The following is a 17,773-nucleotide window of genomic DNA, read 5'->3' on the forward strand; positions in this document are numbered from 1 at the left end:
GGGTAGAGTCTTTACTCACCTCGACCCAAGGGCCCACTATTAAGTTCAAGACACCCCGATCATAACAAAGGTCCAGCTTGCCTCTATTCCCGGGCAGCCTTGCCTCCCGACGATGGGGACCTGTGGGGCCCAACCCTTCATGTAGCAACAACCCTACCTCGGGCCAAGAGTCCACAATTCCTAACAAGGAGGAGCATTGGCCATTAGGGCCTGGTGAAAGAAGAAGCTGTAATGGCTCGTGGGTGTCGAGGTGAGGAGAGAATTAGTGAGAGGTAGAGAAGTAAGTGCTAGGTGGGCATATAAGTGGGCATGGTGTGAGTGTGCATGTCTGTGGAAGAGGGAGAGAAGCAAGTGCGTGTGTGTATGTGTGCATGTGAGAGAATGAGGAATGAGAGTGGCATGTGTGTGGTAATGAGCAAATATGTGTGTAAAAGAGAATGAGAGTAAATATATGAATGTGATAGTGTTTGCATGAGAAAAACAGACTGTATACATGCTGCTGCTGGTTTCCCCTCCCCGCCTCCCCACACACTAATCTGCCACAATCTCAGGGTTACTGGAAATCAAAAGTTCCTTGGTATGGCGTTATGTGGGAGGATCTGTGGGGAGGTGGGAGAGTTAGAAAATTAGCACTGATTTTCAGTATTAGACACCTAACTATGGGGTGAATTTTAAAAGAGTTGCTCGTGTTAAAATCATTTGAAAATTGCCCAATTATGTGCATATATGTGTATGCGCGAGCAACCCAACATGCGGAAAAAAAGGGCAGAATTAGGGCATGTCAGGACGATACAGGGCAGAGCTAACATTTACATGCGTAAATACGGCTTTTAAATCCCATGCCCACAGTGCGCAGCGGGCTGTTACCTGCACTTATTTACTTCTGCTCTTGATGAGATGTAAGTCTGAAGAAAACTCATTTTAGGACTAAAACACCTGGGTGAGGGTCTGGGTAAATTGGGGAGAGTGCAGGCTGAAGAACCAGAGGGGTCTGGATGACTTAGAGATAGGCTGGACAAACTGGTGGACTAAGGGGTCAATCTGGGTATTTCCTTCATGCTCTCAGGCCTGGATTTTAAAAGCCCTACGCGCGCCGGGCTTATTTTAAAAAGGCCCGGCCACACGCATAAGTCCTGGGGCCGAAGAAAAGGGGCAGGTAGGTCCAAGTGGCGGGGCAGGGCTCAAGGCCCCTGGCACAGCGGCCATTTGCCGCTGGGGCGTAGGATCGCATGCTGGCAGGCTGCCGGCACGTGCAACTGCTCCTGCTTTGGGCAGGCGCAAAAGGTAAGTTAAAACTTTTGGGGGGGCTAGATTAGGGCTAGGGGCAGGAAGGTTAGGGGAAGGGGTAGGAAGGATAGATTAGGGGGTAGAGAAGTTCTCTCCCAAGCCGATCCTAAATTGGTGCAGCCTGGGAGGGAATGGGGGAAGGCCGCGGGCATCGGCACACGCAAGTTGCACAATTGTGCACCCCCTTGCACGCGCGAGCCCTGATTTTATAACATGTGCACACCGGCGCGCGCATGTTATAAAACTGGGCATCCATGTGTGCGCACGTTTTACAATCTACCCCTCAAGTTTTAAAATCTTCTTAGCTGCGTACAGTAAAGCCAACAAATTCCTATGGTAGATAGGCGAATAATATTTGCTTGTGTAACCATTTAAAAATAGGAGCACACATTCGAACACTAGGTGTATTTTAAACTGTATGCTCACACTTGCATGGACTATTTATGTTTAAATGTTTTTTATTAATTTTGAATAGCAGTGAACAGTACAACCTTGAGGAAGGTGGGTTCCTGAACCCTCCTCAGACCTTAACGTTTAGTAATACAAACAACATCAACAGAGTATACCCATCCCTTCCCACCCCCCTTCCCCAAACCCCACAGGAGACAAGTAGGTGTGTTACAAACCATTAAGGTAATAAATCTGTCCAATACATTCTGATCTATAATACCGAGTGATTAATCATTGCGTACAAGACTACGTATGCGATGCGGGAGTGACTGAGGGTAGGACTGCCAGATAGTAAGAAAGCACCGTCTAGAGCGTAGTGAGTGGCAAGAGGCCAGGCATTCATTGACATCATTGCATGTAGACAGTTTCTCCAAGCCCAAAAGGATGGGACCTCGGAGGAGCGCCAAACTGAGAGAATTATCTTTTTGCCTACAAGACAAGCTTTATGCAGAAACATGCGCGAACCAGGATCTCGAATCCGAATGGGGGATATACACCCAAACAACAGCCATAACGGTGTCACGGGGAAAGCGACATCCAATAAGTCTGCCAGGTAGTCCGCCACGTGGTGCCAAAAGTGCAATATGGGAGGGCAGGACCAAAATACATGGGACAGGGTGCCCATCAGGTATCCACAACGGGTGCAACCCGCCGACTGGGCTATAGTTAAATGAAAGGCTACCTGAGGTGACACATACGCCCGGCTGAGAAATTTAAATTGCAATTCTCTATAATAAACATTGACTGAGATCCTGGTTATGCGCCGGAAACAGAACTTTAAAATATTTTGAGTGACAATAAAGTCTCCATCTCTATTCCATCGGGTCTCTAAGGTGAAGTACATGTCTCCTTCAGAGCGTTTCCTTATATATTGATAGTAAATCGACAGGGATGGGGCTTTAGACTTCTCAAAACGAAACATCTGAGGTATGGGAAGGTGTGCGTAACCCCCAGTCCGTACACTGCCTGGATCTCTTTAAAAGTAATTATCGTCCCATGGCTAAAAGTAGGCTTGGTGTTCCACAGTGCACATACTTTTACTCACATATAGTGGAGGTGTTCCTGGGGGGCATGTAAAGGTCAGAGGAGGGAAATAATGTGCCTAGATTGTGTCAAGATCAAAGTAACGTGGGGCTATACAGAGGGTCATCTGCAGGTGGCATGGTAGGAATGAACATAAAAATAAAGAAGCGAACTACTGGGAGAAACATGCAGAGCCAGGTTGTTGTTAAACACTGGTGTTAACAGTTAAAAAAAAAATCCTGTTTTACTAAATTGCCTCCGGCAATTCTGAGGGTGAATGGCAGATACCATGACAGATTACATTTCCAAATCTATAAAATAGATTTTAAAAGGCCTGCATGCGCATCTATATGCGTGCGGTTCCCGGCACGTGCACATGGCACGCCAATTTTATAACATGCGCCCTGCCCGCCCCCTTTACTGACCCCGGCACTTCCGTGCTTATCTCGCGTGTATCTCCCAATACGCACGTGGCCGAGCCATTTCTAAAATGTGCTCAGTGTGTGGACGGCCACGGCCACGCATGTATCTCCCGGTATTTGCACGCGCCGAGCTTTTAAAATTCACCCATATGTGTGTTATTTTCCATAACAAAGAGCACACCAAAATGAGGGTGCAAAACAAATTTTACAGTGGAAGTAGAAATGTATTTTGTCTTTGAAAATGGGTGCAAAGTTTGCTGGTAAAAAGTACCTACAGACATTCACCCAACCAGTATCAGAATTGCTTTTTTTGAGAGCAATAATAAAACAGCAACATAGGGATTGCTGTCCCATGGGTACATTGAATCTGCAGGATTACAAACACATTTTCAAAGGGAATCTCCCCAGAGAGTTTCCCTTTGAAAATGCAGTACAGTGGGGAACAGGTGCTTTGCAGTTGGTACAAATATATCTCTGGAAAGTATGCATAGATATTTCACAATGAAATCGCCATGTGTATTTTCTCTCTCTCAATCTAACCCTTCCTCTTTTCTGTGTAGATAAAAGTACCCACGCCATGAGCAGCACAGGTACTTTTACAGACAGTAAAAGGTGGAAGAAACAAGTTTTGATTTCCCCATTTCAGCAGGTAAAACTCTAATCTTTCATTATACCCCTCATTAGGTTTAATCTTTCTCAAACTTAACAAATATTTCTTTAGATACCCTGCACCCACACATAAAATCACACATGCACAAAGTCTAAAAATATTTTAAAGAGAAAATGACAGAATTTGTTTATGATACAGTACTTTGTAACAGAATCCATCTGACATTTGCATCCCTGTTCATGCTTTGTCCGTTCCTGAGTAAAACATAAAAATCTTCCTCCTGTCCTATCGCTGAGCTCATCCTCTGCAGATTCTAAGACTGAAGCAATAAGTCAGAGAGTGCAGGGTCTGTCTGTCAGTCCAGCACGAGAGAGCAGTGGGACTTTGACTGCTTCAGGCTGCTTCCTCTGGTATTAATCGGTGAGCTGAATTGTGACCAGTGATTCTAGCGGGAGAAGGATGTTATCTACAGTTCAGACTGTCACACTGATCATCCTCGCTGCTTTTACAGCGCTAGGGAGTGTGGTCAATGGATTCATTGTGGCTGTGAATGGCATTGACTGGGTGAAGAGCAGACATCTGAATTCAATTGATGTCATTCTGACCTGCCTTGCTGCAGCTAGATTCTGCTTCCAATGGGGAATGTTGCTGGAGAGTATCTTAATTATAGTTTATCCAGACTTACTTAATCAAGCAGAATCTGCCAACAAATTATTGTTTACCTGGGTATTTCTAGATCTTTCTAGCTTCTGGTTTGCATGCTGCCTTTCGGTCTTCTATTGTACTAAGATTGCCAGTTTCAGCCACCCCCTCTTCATCTTTCTGAAACTGAAGATCCCTGGGATAGTGCCCTGGATGCTCCTGGGCTCCGTGCTGGCATCCATAGTCACCAGCATTCCCACAGCCTGGGGATTGTGCAAGTTATACCACAGCAACTCCACCACTGGTCTCTTCCCAAACAACAGCAATGTCATCAATTGTACATTAGCCTGGGAATTATGCAAGGAACATCAATACAATTTCACCAAGAGGATCACACCAAATGCAGGTGGATTGAATGGGGTAGTTAATTACAATTATTTGATTCCCATATTTTTTCTTGGATATTCTCTGCCCTTCTTCATATTCTGTGTGGCTGCTCTTTTATTGATTGGATCCCTCTGGAGTCACACCTGGCGAATGAAAAGCAGCTCCATGGCTTTCTCTAACCCCAATCTGGAGGCCCATTTCACTGCCATTAAAGTCATGACTTCTTTTTTCCTATGTTGTGCTTCTATTTCATATGCAGACTCTTGCAAACAAAGTTCTGGATGTCCGGTGAAAGCCCCTGGACATTGATTTTTTCATTTGGAATTGCTGCCTACCCCGCTCTGCACTCTGTGATTCTGATTCTGAGCAATTGCAAGCTCAGACAATCCTGGGCAAGGATTCTCCATCATGGAAAGTGCCCTTCAGGAAGAGAAACCTCTCAAACCATCAATCAGGATTCTGAACAGTGATCACTGCAAAATAATTCATTCCTCTTAGGCTACACTGATTTATATAATTTATAATTGCTTTGTGACTGTAGAAAATGTATTTTATATTTCTTAGTACTGAAACTGCAAATCATGATAATAAAAGTCTGAACTGGTCCATCATCAGTTCTGTAGTAATATATAACACTGTGGGTGTGTATCTCATTGACAGACTGATATAGAACGGTGTGTTCAGTCGAATGCACAGCTTTACACTTATTTAAATGCATATTTTGAGAGCTTAAAACTTACTACCAATGCAGTAGATAGTTTTACACTCACAAAATGGGCATTCCAAAATATGAGTACTGCTTAGCACCCTGACATGGAAATGTCATACAAATGAGGACATTACACAGTACTCCTCGGTGCAGAGAGATGCGCTGGCCTTAACTCTGGTTTTGTTAATGCTGGAAACTATATTTCTGGTCAGAGGTGGAATAAATTTCCTGTGTTGCTATGCTGGCACTTAAAACCAAAAGGCAGTCGAAAAAAAAGTTTAAATTTCTAACCATGGCCAAAAAGCTAGATAATTCCATATTTATCCAGCTATGTGGCGGTGGCTAACCACAGCAAGATAGCTGGATAAGACCATGGTCTTTTTTCTCAAAATATGTTTTGCTGCTGCACATTTTATAGTGAACAGTACCTTACAGGTACACCTGGTCATGACCTACTTCACTAAACAATTGATTGTAACTGAACCTTTTCTGGCACCTGTTAGAATGTACTATAGTGCGCATTCATCTACATTAATTTATGTGCCTACATGTAAACCGTTGCAATGGTATATAACTTAGTGATGGTATAGAAAAAGACTTTAAATAAATAAATAAATAGATAGATAGATAGATAAATAAATAAATAGTTTCACTGTGCCAGTCACACAAGAGAGGAAAGCAGTGAGACAGTGCCGCGACACAATATCTGTGTCTTAGAGCAGATTTGTATTGCTTTTTTGTTCTTTTTTTTCCTATCTGATGACTGAAGGCAAAGGAGATTTGCTTGAAGAACTGCTACTTATTTTCTGTCTGCCCTGGGCAGTAGGTAGTGTGAGCACTGAGCAGTGTGGGCAGTGGGAATAAATGAGCACTGAGGGCAGGGCAGAGGGAGCAGCATACCAGGCTGTGTTGTGAAGCCTCTTAGTGTCAGAGAAGTAATGCAAACAGTGTGACACTCCCTGCAGTGCCAGCAGTTTTTCTGTATTCCCCACACATCAGCATAGTACTACTGGCACATTCAGTGGGCATTACAATACCATAGTAAAATATTAAATCATTGTAAGCTTCATATCCCAGTGTTTGTTGCTGGCATTAGTAGCATGGGATCTATTTAATCTTTGGATACTTGCCAGGTACTTGGATTGGCCACTGTTGGAAGCAGGATACTGGGCTTGAAGGACCGTTGGTTTGACCCAGTATGGCAACTTCTTATGTGCTTATGACAGAAAATAAATCATGTCAGGGATAGGGATAGGGAAAGGCAGAGCAGGTAAAGTAAAGTGTCCAAAATTGGCCAGGTTGGCACTGGCAGTGCCAGCAGGAACCCAAAAAGTAGTCCTGCACCTAAGCTGAAGAGGGATTTTTTCTGGACTACTAAGATAGCAGGAGTGAGCTCTATGTCAAAGAAACTGACATATGGAACTGATCATGTGCCACTGCAGAGTGCAAATGACACTGGGTATATTTCATTCCAATCTGTTTTTGACAGGAGAGAAAAGGTGGGGGCAGATGGTACAGTAAAGGCAATATTTTCCTGTTTTGATTTAGATGAAGAGACTTTTCTTGGCTTGTCTGAATCAGAACATATTGAAAGTATATTGGAAGAGGAAAACTTGGGCAGCGTATACAGTAGTGTGTAAATATCATCCAGTTCATTGATGGGGAGAGAAGACAAAATGAGGATAGGGCTGAAGAGCAGAAAGCAGAGGTAGAGAGCACAACTGATAACCCTGGCTCTCTACCTCTGCTTAGCAGAGGATGTTGGCACTCTCTGCCTCAGCTCCAGTGCCAATATCCTCCACTAAGGATGTAGAGAAGGGATCGCGGAAGAAATCCGTGATCTGAAGCCACTTCCAAATAAAGGATGACCTATGGTTTGCAAAGTGTAAGCACCATGCAAAGGATGTAAGTCATGGGAAACAAATGGGGCACCCAACAATGACCTGCATTATCAACTGCAGAAGCAGCACCCACTAGTACTGGCATCTGGGGAGAGTGCAGGGCTGGTGCTAGGGTTTCTGCTGCCCTGTGTGAACAATTACTGTGCTGCCCCCTCCCCCCCCCCCCAAAAAAAAAAGCCCAGCTCCCTTCAGTGATACCAACTTTAAACACTGACACCCCCCCCCCCGTACCAATGGCTGGTGCAAGGGTATTTATTTGGTGCCCCAGGCAAAACTTATAGTCTTGCCCAACACGCTCCCTCCTCCCTTGCCCCATTTCACACACATAGTTAAGATTTATGCATGTATATTTTACATAAAAAATAGCAAAGTACAGTGTTCTGAGGTAAAAATATCACTGACATTATATTTACATGCACTGCTGTGATGCCAACCAGAAATCCGGCCTATTGTGATGTGTGTTTGGTGTGGGCTTGGGGGTCTGAAAGCCCGAATACACTTCCTATTAGGAAAATGCCTCACCTCAGTCACACATGCAGAACATAAACAGACCCTCACCAAATACAGATTAGAGCAACCATAAAGTAGAAATACAAGCACGCAGATAAAAACTGAACTGGAAACCACAAGAAGCCAGACTCTCTATGCAGTGCAATAATGAAGAAACAGAACCATCACCATTCCTCAAACATCAAACAATAAAATCAAGAAATAAAAAAATACATAATCATAATACTAAAAACATAATAATAATAATATTTCAAAAAACGCCGATGAATTCACGCTCTCCATACCTGGGAACATTTGATTTCCAGTCGCCCTGGGATTGTTGTGGAGCAGTGGCAGTGGGATGTACAAACTTTCTCCTCTCTTTCTTATATATCTATATATATATATATATATATATATATATATATATATATATATATATATATATATATATATATATATTTATGTATATATATATATATATTATATATATATACAAAAAACCCCAACATTACAACCGCGGGGAACTGTAAGCACTATTATTATATTTAATAAGTCAAATGCAATCTGTGAATTTTTTAGACAAATATAAATTCTTTTATAAATGTTTTAACAAATGTACTAATAATTTAAGTGAAAAATTCATGGTATACATAACATTAAATATTTCACAAACATACTAAAATCTAACTAGTAGTCCAATCAATGATTAAACCCCAGTCTTCTCTGTTACTGTCCTCAATCTGACCCTAATTGAACTAAATATACCCTAACCTCATGATGTTGACATGGGGTTCTGTACAAAGGCAATACACCACTTATTGTTTTAACAATCTTGTAATATTATGTATTAATGTACATTACGTATTCAAAAGCAGTTAATATATAATAGTAGGTAATTCCTTGATGGAATCCTCTCTGTTGTTCCCGACAAGGTCCTCGTTTCGCCAATATTGGCTTCTTCAGGGGAATACTTCTATTGAGACCACACATCAATGAAAACAAAAAACTTCCATCACCCGCATCTGAAGCATAAAGCTCTTATTATATCAAACTCAACACTTCATCTACTAAGTCAATATATACAATTTTGTCACATAAATCCATATATTACAACCAACACAGTTTAAAAACATTGTATTTATAATGAAATGTTCATTACTGATTGAAAATTAATAATAAATAAATGGTGAGCTTACAAAAACTTATATCCTGATATCCACTCCTACCTGCGTTTTGAACGGAGTGGATTCAGAAAAAACACCTTCTATTCAATCCGCTCATTGGCTCTTAAATCTTAATATGTGAAATCCCCCGAATATGAATGTGTTCCTATAAAATAATTCAAAAAAAGAAAATTTACATCCCCATCTGAAACTCTATTTCTGATTTGAAATTTGAAAAAAAATGATTCAAAAAACTAATCAACATAATATGCTTTATAGTCTGGTATATTCTTAAGATGTTTCCACAGAGACACAATTATAATATTACCTTTCTATCTCATCTTACTGCCGTCTTTGCAATCTTCTGACCTAAACTCTCCTCTCAGGGTTGCAATTGCAACCTGAGAGGAGAGTGTTGGTTGTAATATATGGATTATTGGACAAAATTGGTATATATTGACTTAGTAGATGAAGTGTGAGTTGATATAATTGCAACCCTGAGAGGAGGAGTTTATGGTCAGAAGATTGCAAAGACGGCAGTAAGATGAGATAGAAAGGTAATATTATAATTGTGTCTCTGTGGAAACATCTTTAAGAATATACCAGACTATAAAGCATATTATGTTGATAATTTTTTGAATCATTTTTCAAATTTCAAATCAGAAATAGAGTTTCAAGATGGAGATGTAAATTTTCTTTTTTTGAATTATTTTATAGGAACACATTCATATTCGGGGGATTTCACATATTAAGATTTAAGGAGCCAATGAGCCGGATTGAATAGAATGTGTTTTTTCTGAATCCACTCCGTTCAAAACGCAGGTAGGAGTGGATATCAGGATATAAGTTTTTTGTAAGCTCAACCATTTATTTATTATTAATTTTCAATCAGTAATGAACATTTCATTATAAATACAATGTTTTAAAACTGTGTGGTTTAATATATGGATTTATGTGACAAAATTGGTATATATGGACTTAGTAGATGAAGTGTTGAGTTTGATATATAAGAGCTTTATGCTTTCAGATGCGGGTGATGGAAGTTTTTTGTTTTCATTGATGTGTGGTCTCAATAGAAGTATTCCCCTGAAGAAGCCAATATTGGCGAAACGAGGACCTTGTCGGGACAACAGAGGGAGATCCATCAAGGAATTACACTACTATTATATATTAACTGCTTTTGAATAAGTAATGTACATTAAGCATAATATACAAGATTGTTAAAACAATAAGTGGTGTATTCCTTTTGTACAGACCCATGTCAACATCAATGAGGTTAGGTATATTAGTTCAATTAGGTCAGATTGAGGACAGATACAGGAGAAGACTGGGGTTTATCATTGATTGGACTAATAGTTAGATTTTAGTATGTTTTGAAATATTTAATGTTATGTATACATGATTTTTCACATAAATTATTAGTACATTTGTTAAAACATTTAATAAAAGATTTATATTTCTAAAAATATAACATATGGCATTTGACTTATTAAATATAATAATAGTGCTTACAGTTCCCCGCGGTTGTATGTTGGGGGTTTTTTGTATATGAGTTTTTGCACTAGTAGAAGTAGAATTGCCAAAAATTTTTTTGCTATATATATATATATATAAATATATACCTGTGGGTTTGTCTGAGAGGGAGCATATATATATATGAGTTTATGTGTGTGTGGTGTGTACTATCTTTATATATATATATATATATATATATTTATGTATATATATATATATATATATATTTATGTATATATATATATATATATATATATATATATACACATATATATATACACATCTATATACACATATATATATATTTATGTATATATATATATATATATATATATATATATATATACACACACATAAACTCATATATATATATGCTCCCTCTCAGACAAACCCACAGGTGTCTCCAGCTCTTCTTTGGTTGGGATCTCCCAGAAGTCCCAGGCCCTCATCTTCATTTCAGCTGCTGGCAGGTTGGAATCCACCTGCACCCCCCATTTTCTCTCTCTCTCTCTCGCACACACACTCACAAGCACACACACATACCCCAGACAAGTTCCCATTATCCACCGAAGTCCTTGGCAGGCTCCCATTCACATCCACCTAAATCCCAGGCAGGCTCCCATTGTTGTGGTTCTCGGCAGGCCACGGCCAGTCCCCCCTACCTCCTCTGACATGGGGCGGTTGCTCCTCTACCTGGTGCAGCGTGCTCCACTCCGGAGCCGGCTGGCCATGGCCTCCCACACGGCTCTGAATGCCGCCGTTCTCCTTCAAGCGGGGCTCCCCCTAGGCGCATGCACAGAAGATCCCGCCTCTTAAAGGGGCCGTGGCGGGAAACTTCGGCCCGGCCCCGATGGATGACATCAGGACTGAGGGATATTTAAACCCTGCCTTAGTCCCCAGATCCTTGCCTTGGCAAGAGGTCACCTCCTCGGAGTGCTACTTGCTGATCCTGACGTTTTCAAGTTCCTGTCTTCTGATCCTGATCCTAGTCCTGTTCCTGAGTCTTGTTCCGGCGTTCCAGTTCCTGTGTTCCTGCCTGTACCTGTGTTCCCAACTCTGTCCTCTCCTCGTCCTCCAGTTCCTGTGCTTCCCTCCTCGGCTTGATCTCCTGGTTCTGACTTCGGCTTGTTTCCTTGTCTCTGCTCATCTGCTGCCCGTCTTGACCCTTGGCCTGGTTCCTCGTCTTGCCTGTCTGCCGCCTGCCCCGGATCTTCGGATTGGACTCTCATTCTGCTCCTCTGCTGCCAGCCACGACCCGGACTCCTGACCTTGTCTTTGCCTGCCGCCACTTTGGTCCTCGTCGAGGCAACCCGCACCTAAGACCTTCCGACCCCGGCACCCAAGGTCTCAACCCGAGGGGAACGAGGGCTGGTATAGGTGAAGTTCCAGCCGGGTCGTCCTCACCTGTACCACCAGCCGGTGACAAGGACCATTGGGAGTCATCCCTCTGTGGTAGTACCGACCCTCGTCCCTATCCAAGGGTCCACAGTTTCAACACCCATTCTCACAAACACACACCCTGCTCATCCCAGGAGGGCTCCAATACATGCATGTGCACACACACACACACACACCCCAGGCAGCCTACCATTCACACACACACACACAAACCAAGCAGTCAGGGTCCATGGGTCATTCCTCCTCTGCTGCTGCTGCTGCCACCAGCCTCTTCCTTTCTGGAGAAAAGCTGTTCTGCAGCTCCTCTTCTTGTGCTAACACCGCGAGAATTCAATGGAAGTTCTAGCACCGCAAGTGTTCAAAACAGCAGGGCCAACACTGGAGGAGGAGCTGAAGGACAGACTGGGGTTTCCTGCTTCTCTTGCCGGTAGGATCAGGTCCACCAGCGGCACCATGGGCCTATGCATCTTCTGCCATCAGTGGGATCGGTCCCGCTGGCGGCAACCTGGGCCTTTTTCTACCACCAGTGGGATCAAGTCCACCGGTGGCATCAAGGACCTCCTTCTTCCACTACCGGTGGGATCGGATCCACTGGCAGCAGCACGGGCCTCTCCCTGCTCCCAATGCCGCCCCACCGGGTGTGCCACCTTGTGCAATTGCATGGTTTGCACACCCGGTGGCGAAGGCTTGGGAGGGTGCAAGTAGCAGTAGTAGCCGAGGACCCCTTCTTCCATTCAGGGAAAAGTGGTGGAAAAGAGAAAATGTGTTGCCCAAGCTGATCCCATGCCTTCGATCCCTTCCAGCAGTCAGGTGACAGACCAGCAGTCCCCTGCCACCCCGGGAAGGGGTTGAATTTGTCACACCATCTCAGGAGGGGTTTGGATTTGCCATCACGCAGTGTCCCCTGCAGAGTTGGGACCCAGGAGGAAGAGGAGGCCTTAAAGAGGGGGATAGTGTTACGACTATGGCTGCTATGCAGCCGCCTCACCACCAGAGGTCCCCCATGAGCATGCTCTCCTGGCTGGCCCAGTCTGCCCTCCTTGTCTACTCTATGTTCTGGACTTTCTTTATAACCCTGCCTAGCACATCCCTCGGTGCTTCGGCATCGAGCTCATTTGGGCTTCCTGCTCTAGCCTCCTCTCTGCCTTGCTCTATTGCCTTCGGGCATTCTGCCTCTGTGTTGCCTTCGGGCTTTTGTGTTCAGTGTTAGTGCTGTCTGGTTAGTCTGTCTATTTATTGTCAATCTTGTTTCCCCGGGTTCCCTCAGACCAGTCACTCATACCTACAGTCAGTATCACCCTTACCTGCACGCTATCCTGAGTCCATCCTTACCTGCACCCATCTCCAGTATTCTGATCACCTTTACCTGCACTTACTTTCACACATACCTCCATGCTGCTCCTGTATATCAGGTTCACCCTTTCCTCCACGCACCCTGTATCAGAGATACCTCCAGCCTGTATCAGATTCCCTCCAGCTAGCTCCCACCACCACAGGAATCCTTCAGTTAGCATTCAGCTCCATAGGTTCCAGCCAGTACCCAGCTCTACACACTCCTGCCTGCATTAGATTCTACTCCAGCCAGTATCAGAGGTTCTATTGCTACTCCTGTTTCTCTCCACCCTGAGTCACTCCTGCAGGTGGTGTTCACTACACCTAACCGGTGCCCAATCATTTATTTATTTATTTATTTATAAACTTTTTTATACCGATATTCGTGGCAACATCATATCGGTTTACATTATAACAGCAGGATGAAAATACAATGAACGGGGTGGGGGGGGGGGGGTAAAAGGATGAATAGGAACAGTAAGATTAGCAAAGGAAATAAGTGAACCAGTCAGCAACATCAATAATAAATAATAATACAAAACAAGGTAGATATTCAACAAATGTTGTAGTTGTAAATACAACCACCGTCACAGCAAGCAAGCTAGCTGTGAATGTGATTGCAGCCACAACCACAGACTAGTTTCTAATATAAAGTTATTGCAAAGATATGTACAGAGTATATCGATTATTGGCATGAGAGGGATTGAAAGGGGGGGGGGGGGGGTAGAAGTTATTGGGGGTACGCTTGTTTAAATAGCCAGGTCTTAAGGTTGGCATGGAATTTAGAAGGACAAGCTTCGAGCCATAGTTAGAGGGTAGGGACTTCCAATAAGTGGGTCCAGCTATGGAAATAGCTCCTTCTCTTGTGGAAGTGAGGTGAGCGTGTTTTAGGGTGGGCACGTGAAGAGACCAATTCTTGGATGCTCTAGTGAGTCGCTTTGAGCATTTAGGTTGTAATGGTTCTTCAAGCCAACTGGAATTGTGGATGTGTATGGCTTTGTGGATTATGGTGAGGGTTTTGTGGACAAGGCGGGAAGGGATAGGGAGCCAGTGCAAGTCTTTGAGGATGGGAGTAATATGGTCATATTTGCGAGCATTAGTGATGGTGCGTGCTATTGCATTTTGCAGTAGTTGGAGGGGTTTAAGAGAGGTGTAAGGGAGGCCTAGATAAAGAGAATTACAGTAGTCAAGTTTTGACACAAAGGTGGTTTGTATGACAGTGTAGAAGTCACTGGTATGCAGTAGAGGTTTAAGTTTTTTCATGACGTTGAGCTTGTAGTAGCCTTCCTTGAGTATTTTATTGATATGATTTTTTAGGTTCAGTTGTTGGTCAAGTTGCACCCCTAGGTTTCAAGCACTTGGCTGCTTAAGGTAGGAGTTAAAGGCTGGATCATTGCAAGGTTGGGATTGGGGGGAATATGTTGTGAGATGAGGAGAAGTTCAGTTTTTGATGAATTAAGGGCGAGGTGTAGATTGGAGAGTAGGGTATTTATAGAACAAGGCAGCTCTTCCAGAAATCAATTGCGTTGGTAAGGGAGTCACGAACAGGAATGATGATTTGAACATCATCAGCATAGAGGTAGAATTTGAGACCGAGATTTGTAAGGAGGTGACAGAGGCGGATGAGGTAGATGTTGAATAGGGTAGATGAGAGGGAGGAGCCTTGGGGAACTCCTTGGGGCAGCGCGTAGTGGGAGGATTCGGCATTGTCTATTTTGACAGAGCATTGTCTGTCGGAGAGATAGGAGGTGAACCAGTTAAGAGCTACGCCTGAGAGGCCAATGTCTGTGAGGCGGGAGAGGAGCTGTGTGTGGCTTACGGTGTCAAATACAGCGGAGATGTCCAAGAGGGGCAGGATGAAGCAATGACCTTGGTCCATTCCTCTGATGAGGTGATCAGAGAAGGAGAGTAGCAAGGTTTCTGTGTTAAGGTGCTTAAGAAAGCCGAATTGTGAGGGGTGGAGTATATTATTTTCTTCAAGGTAGTTTGTTAGCTGGGAGTTGATCACCTTCTCCATGATTTTTGAAATGAATGGGAGGTTAGAAATTGGCCGATAGCTGGGTCTTGTGGGTCTAGGGAGGGTTCTTTAAGAAGGGGTTTGATAACAGCATGCTTGAGGGGGTTGGGAACAATGCCAGAAGAGAGGGAGCTGTTTATGATGTTAGCTAAAGGTTTGGCTATGGTATCCGGTATCAAGAGTAGGGCTTTTGTGGGGATGGTGTCTGAAGGATGGGAGGCAGGTTTCATCTTTTTGCGGATGGATGTGATTTCAGTGGATGACGTGAGCTCAATGGAGTCTAGGGTAGCAGGTGTAGAATGAGGATCTTGAGAGGTATGAAGAGGTTCGGGGGGGGAATCTGAGGAGAATATTAGATATTTTGCTATGAAAATACTGAGCCAATTGTTCACTTTTGTTTTTAGCTTCATTATCAGGGATGGGGGGGTGCTCAGACTTGGTGAGTTTGGAGTCGTATGAGAAGAGAGCTTTTGGATTGTAAATATAATCGTGTATTTTTGCAGAGTAGAAGTCACGTTGGGCATTTAGGGTGGAGGATCTGTAAGTGTAAAGTGCGGATTTGAAAATAGAAGCTTTCTGATGGGAAGGGTCTTTCCGCCAGGCTCTCTCCTTTTCTCAAAGGTCGTTCTTTTTTTGTTTCAATTCAGCAGTGTACCATGGTTTAAGGTTTTTGGTCGTGGGATTGAGTTCACGTTTAATGAGAGGGCAGTGTTTGTCTGCAATGTCTAAGGTGAGGTTGCTCCAGGATTCAATTGCAGTAATGGGATTGGAGCAATCGAGTTTGTGGAGGGAGTTGGAGAGGTCAGGGATGAGGTCATTGCTGGGGCAGGATTTTCTATAAATAATACTATTGTTGGGAACAGGATGGTTTGCAGTGGGGGTCTTAATAGAGATGAAAGTATTGATAAGGGAATGGTCTGACCATGGGACAGGGGTGCAAACAGGGGTGTTAGTGGAGAGGATTTGGGAGTTGATAAACAACAAGTCTAGCGTGTGTCCAGCTTTGTGGGTAGGGGAGGAGACGATTTGCTCGTAACCCATGGCCTGAAGGGAGTTGAGGAGGGCATCACAATTTGAGGAGCGTGGGGAGGCATCAACATGAAGGTTGAAATCTCCTAAGATGATAGACGGGGTTTCAATGTTGATATTGTCTGAGATGAATTCGATAAGGGGGGAGGGATTAAGCTCTAAGAGGCCGGGGGGAGCATAGATAAGGCAGATTTGAAGGTCATGGGATTTGAATAGCCCAATCTCAAGTTTGGCAGGGGGTTCGATGGATATGGGTTTGAGTTTTATATATTTTTTAACTGCGAGAAGGAAGCCTCCACCTCTTTTCTTAGGCCTTGGGATGGAGAAAATGTCATATGTAAGGTTGGGGAGCTGGTTGAGGAGTACCGTATCAGAGTCTTTGAGCCAAGGCAGGCGTAACTTGCATGCGCTGGCTGGCTGCTGGCCTGCCATGTTCTGGTCCAGGCGCTGGTCCAGAGGCTGTGGCCACACCCCTGGAACGCCCCTGGGCCGGAACCACACCCACAGCCCCCACCCCCAGAATGCTCCCTGATGACACGCCGGCCATGACACACCCCCCAACACGACACCGACACGTGTCCCGGGGCTTGCACGCACCGCCGAGCCTATGCAAGATAGGCTCAGTGCACGCAGGGGGTGGAAGGGGCAGCATTTCGGTGGTTACGCGCATATCTTACGTGGGTAACCCTTTGAAAATCTGCCCCTAAGTAAACTTGATTAATAGCCGTTAATGGACTTCTCCTACAAGAACTTATTTAAACCTTTTTTGAACCTACTACACTAACTGCACTAACCACATCCTCTGGCAACAAATTCCAGAGCTTTATTGTACGTTGAGTGAAAAAGAATTTTCTCCAATTAGTCTTAAACGTGCTACTTGCTAACTTCATGGAATGCCCCCTAGTCTTTCTATTATTCAAAAGTGTAAATAACCGATTCACATCTACTCGTTCAAGACCTCTCATGATCTTAAAGACCTCTATCATATCCCCCTCAGCCATCTCTTCTCCATACATACATAATGTCCAATTATTCTTTGTTTCCCTGCTTTTCTGTAAGATAACACACAATATTCAGACAAAAGCAACCAGGATGCTTATTCATCCATTCAAATTGTACATATAAGATCATGACACATGGGGTACATTTTAAAAGACAGCGCGCACATGTACTTTTGTTCGCTCATCAGGCGCAAACAAAAGTACGCTGGATTTTATAAGATACGCACGTAGCCGCGCGTATCTTATAAAATCCAGGGTCGGCGCGTGCAAGGGGGTGCACATTTGTGCAACTTGCGAGCGCCGAACCCTGCGCGCGCTGCCCGTTCCCTCCGAGAATCGGAGCGGCCTCAGAGGGCCTCAGAGGGAACTTTCCTTCCACCTCCCCGCAACTTCCC

General features: G+C 43.8%; 1 protein-coding gene across 1 annotated transcript; it reads left to right on the plus strand.

Annotated features, from left to right (window-relative positions):
• Window positions 1-4,251: 4,251 nt before the first annotated feature.
• Window positions 4,252-5,291, plus strand: LOC115098101 (taste receptor type 2 member 7-like). Its single transcript, XM_029614422.1, has 2 exons — window positions 4,252-4,854; window positions 5,097-5,291. Exons 1-2 carry the CDS (start codon window positions 4,252-4,254, stop codon window positions 5,289-5,291), a joined length of 798 nt encoding a protein of 265 aa, XP_029470282.1.
• Window positions 5,292-17,773: the final 12,482 nt, after the last annotated feature.

The sequence above is a fragment of the Rhinatrema bivittatum genome, chromosome 1 (assembly GCF_901001135.1).
Source record: "Rhinatrema bivittatum chromosome 1, aRhiBiv1.1, whole genome shotgun sequence".
Lineage (NCBI taxonomy): Eukaryota > Metazoa > Chordata > Amphibia > Gymnophiona > Rhinatrematidae > Rhinatrema > Rhinatrema bivittatum.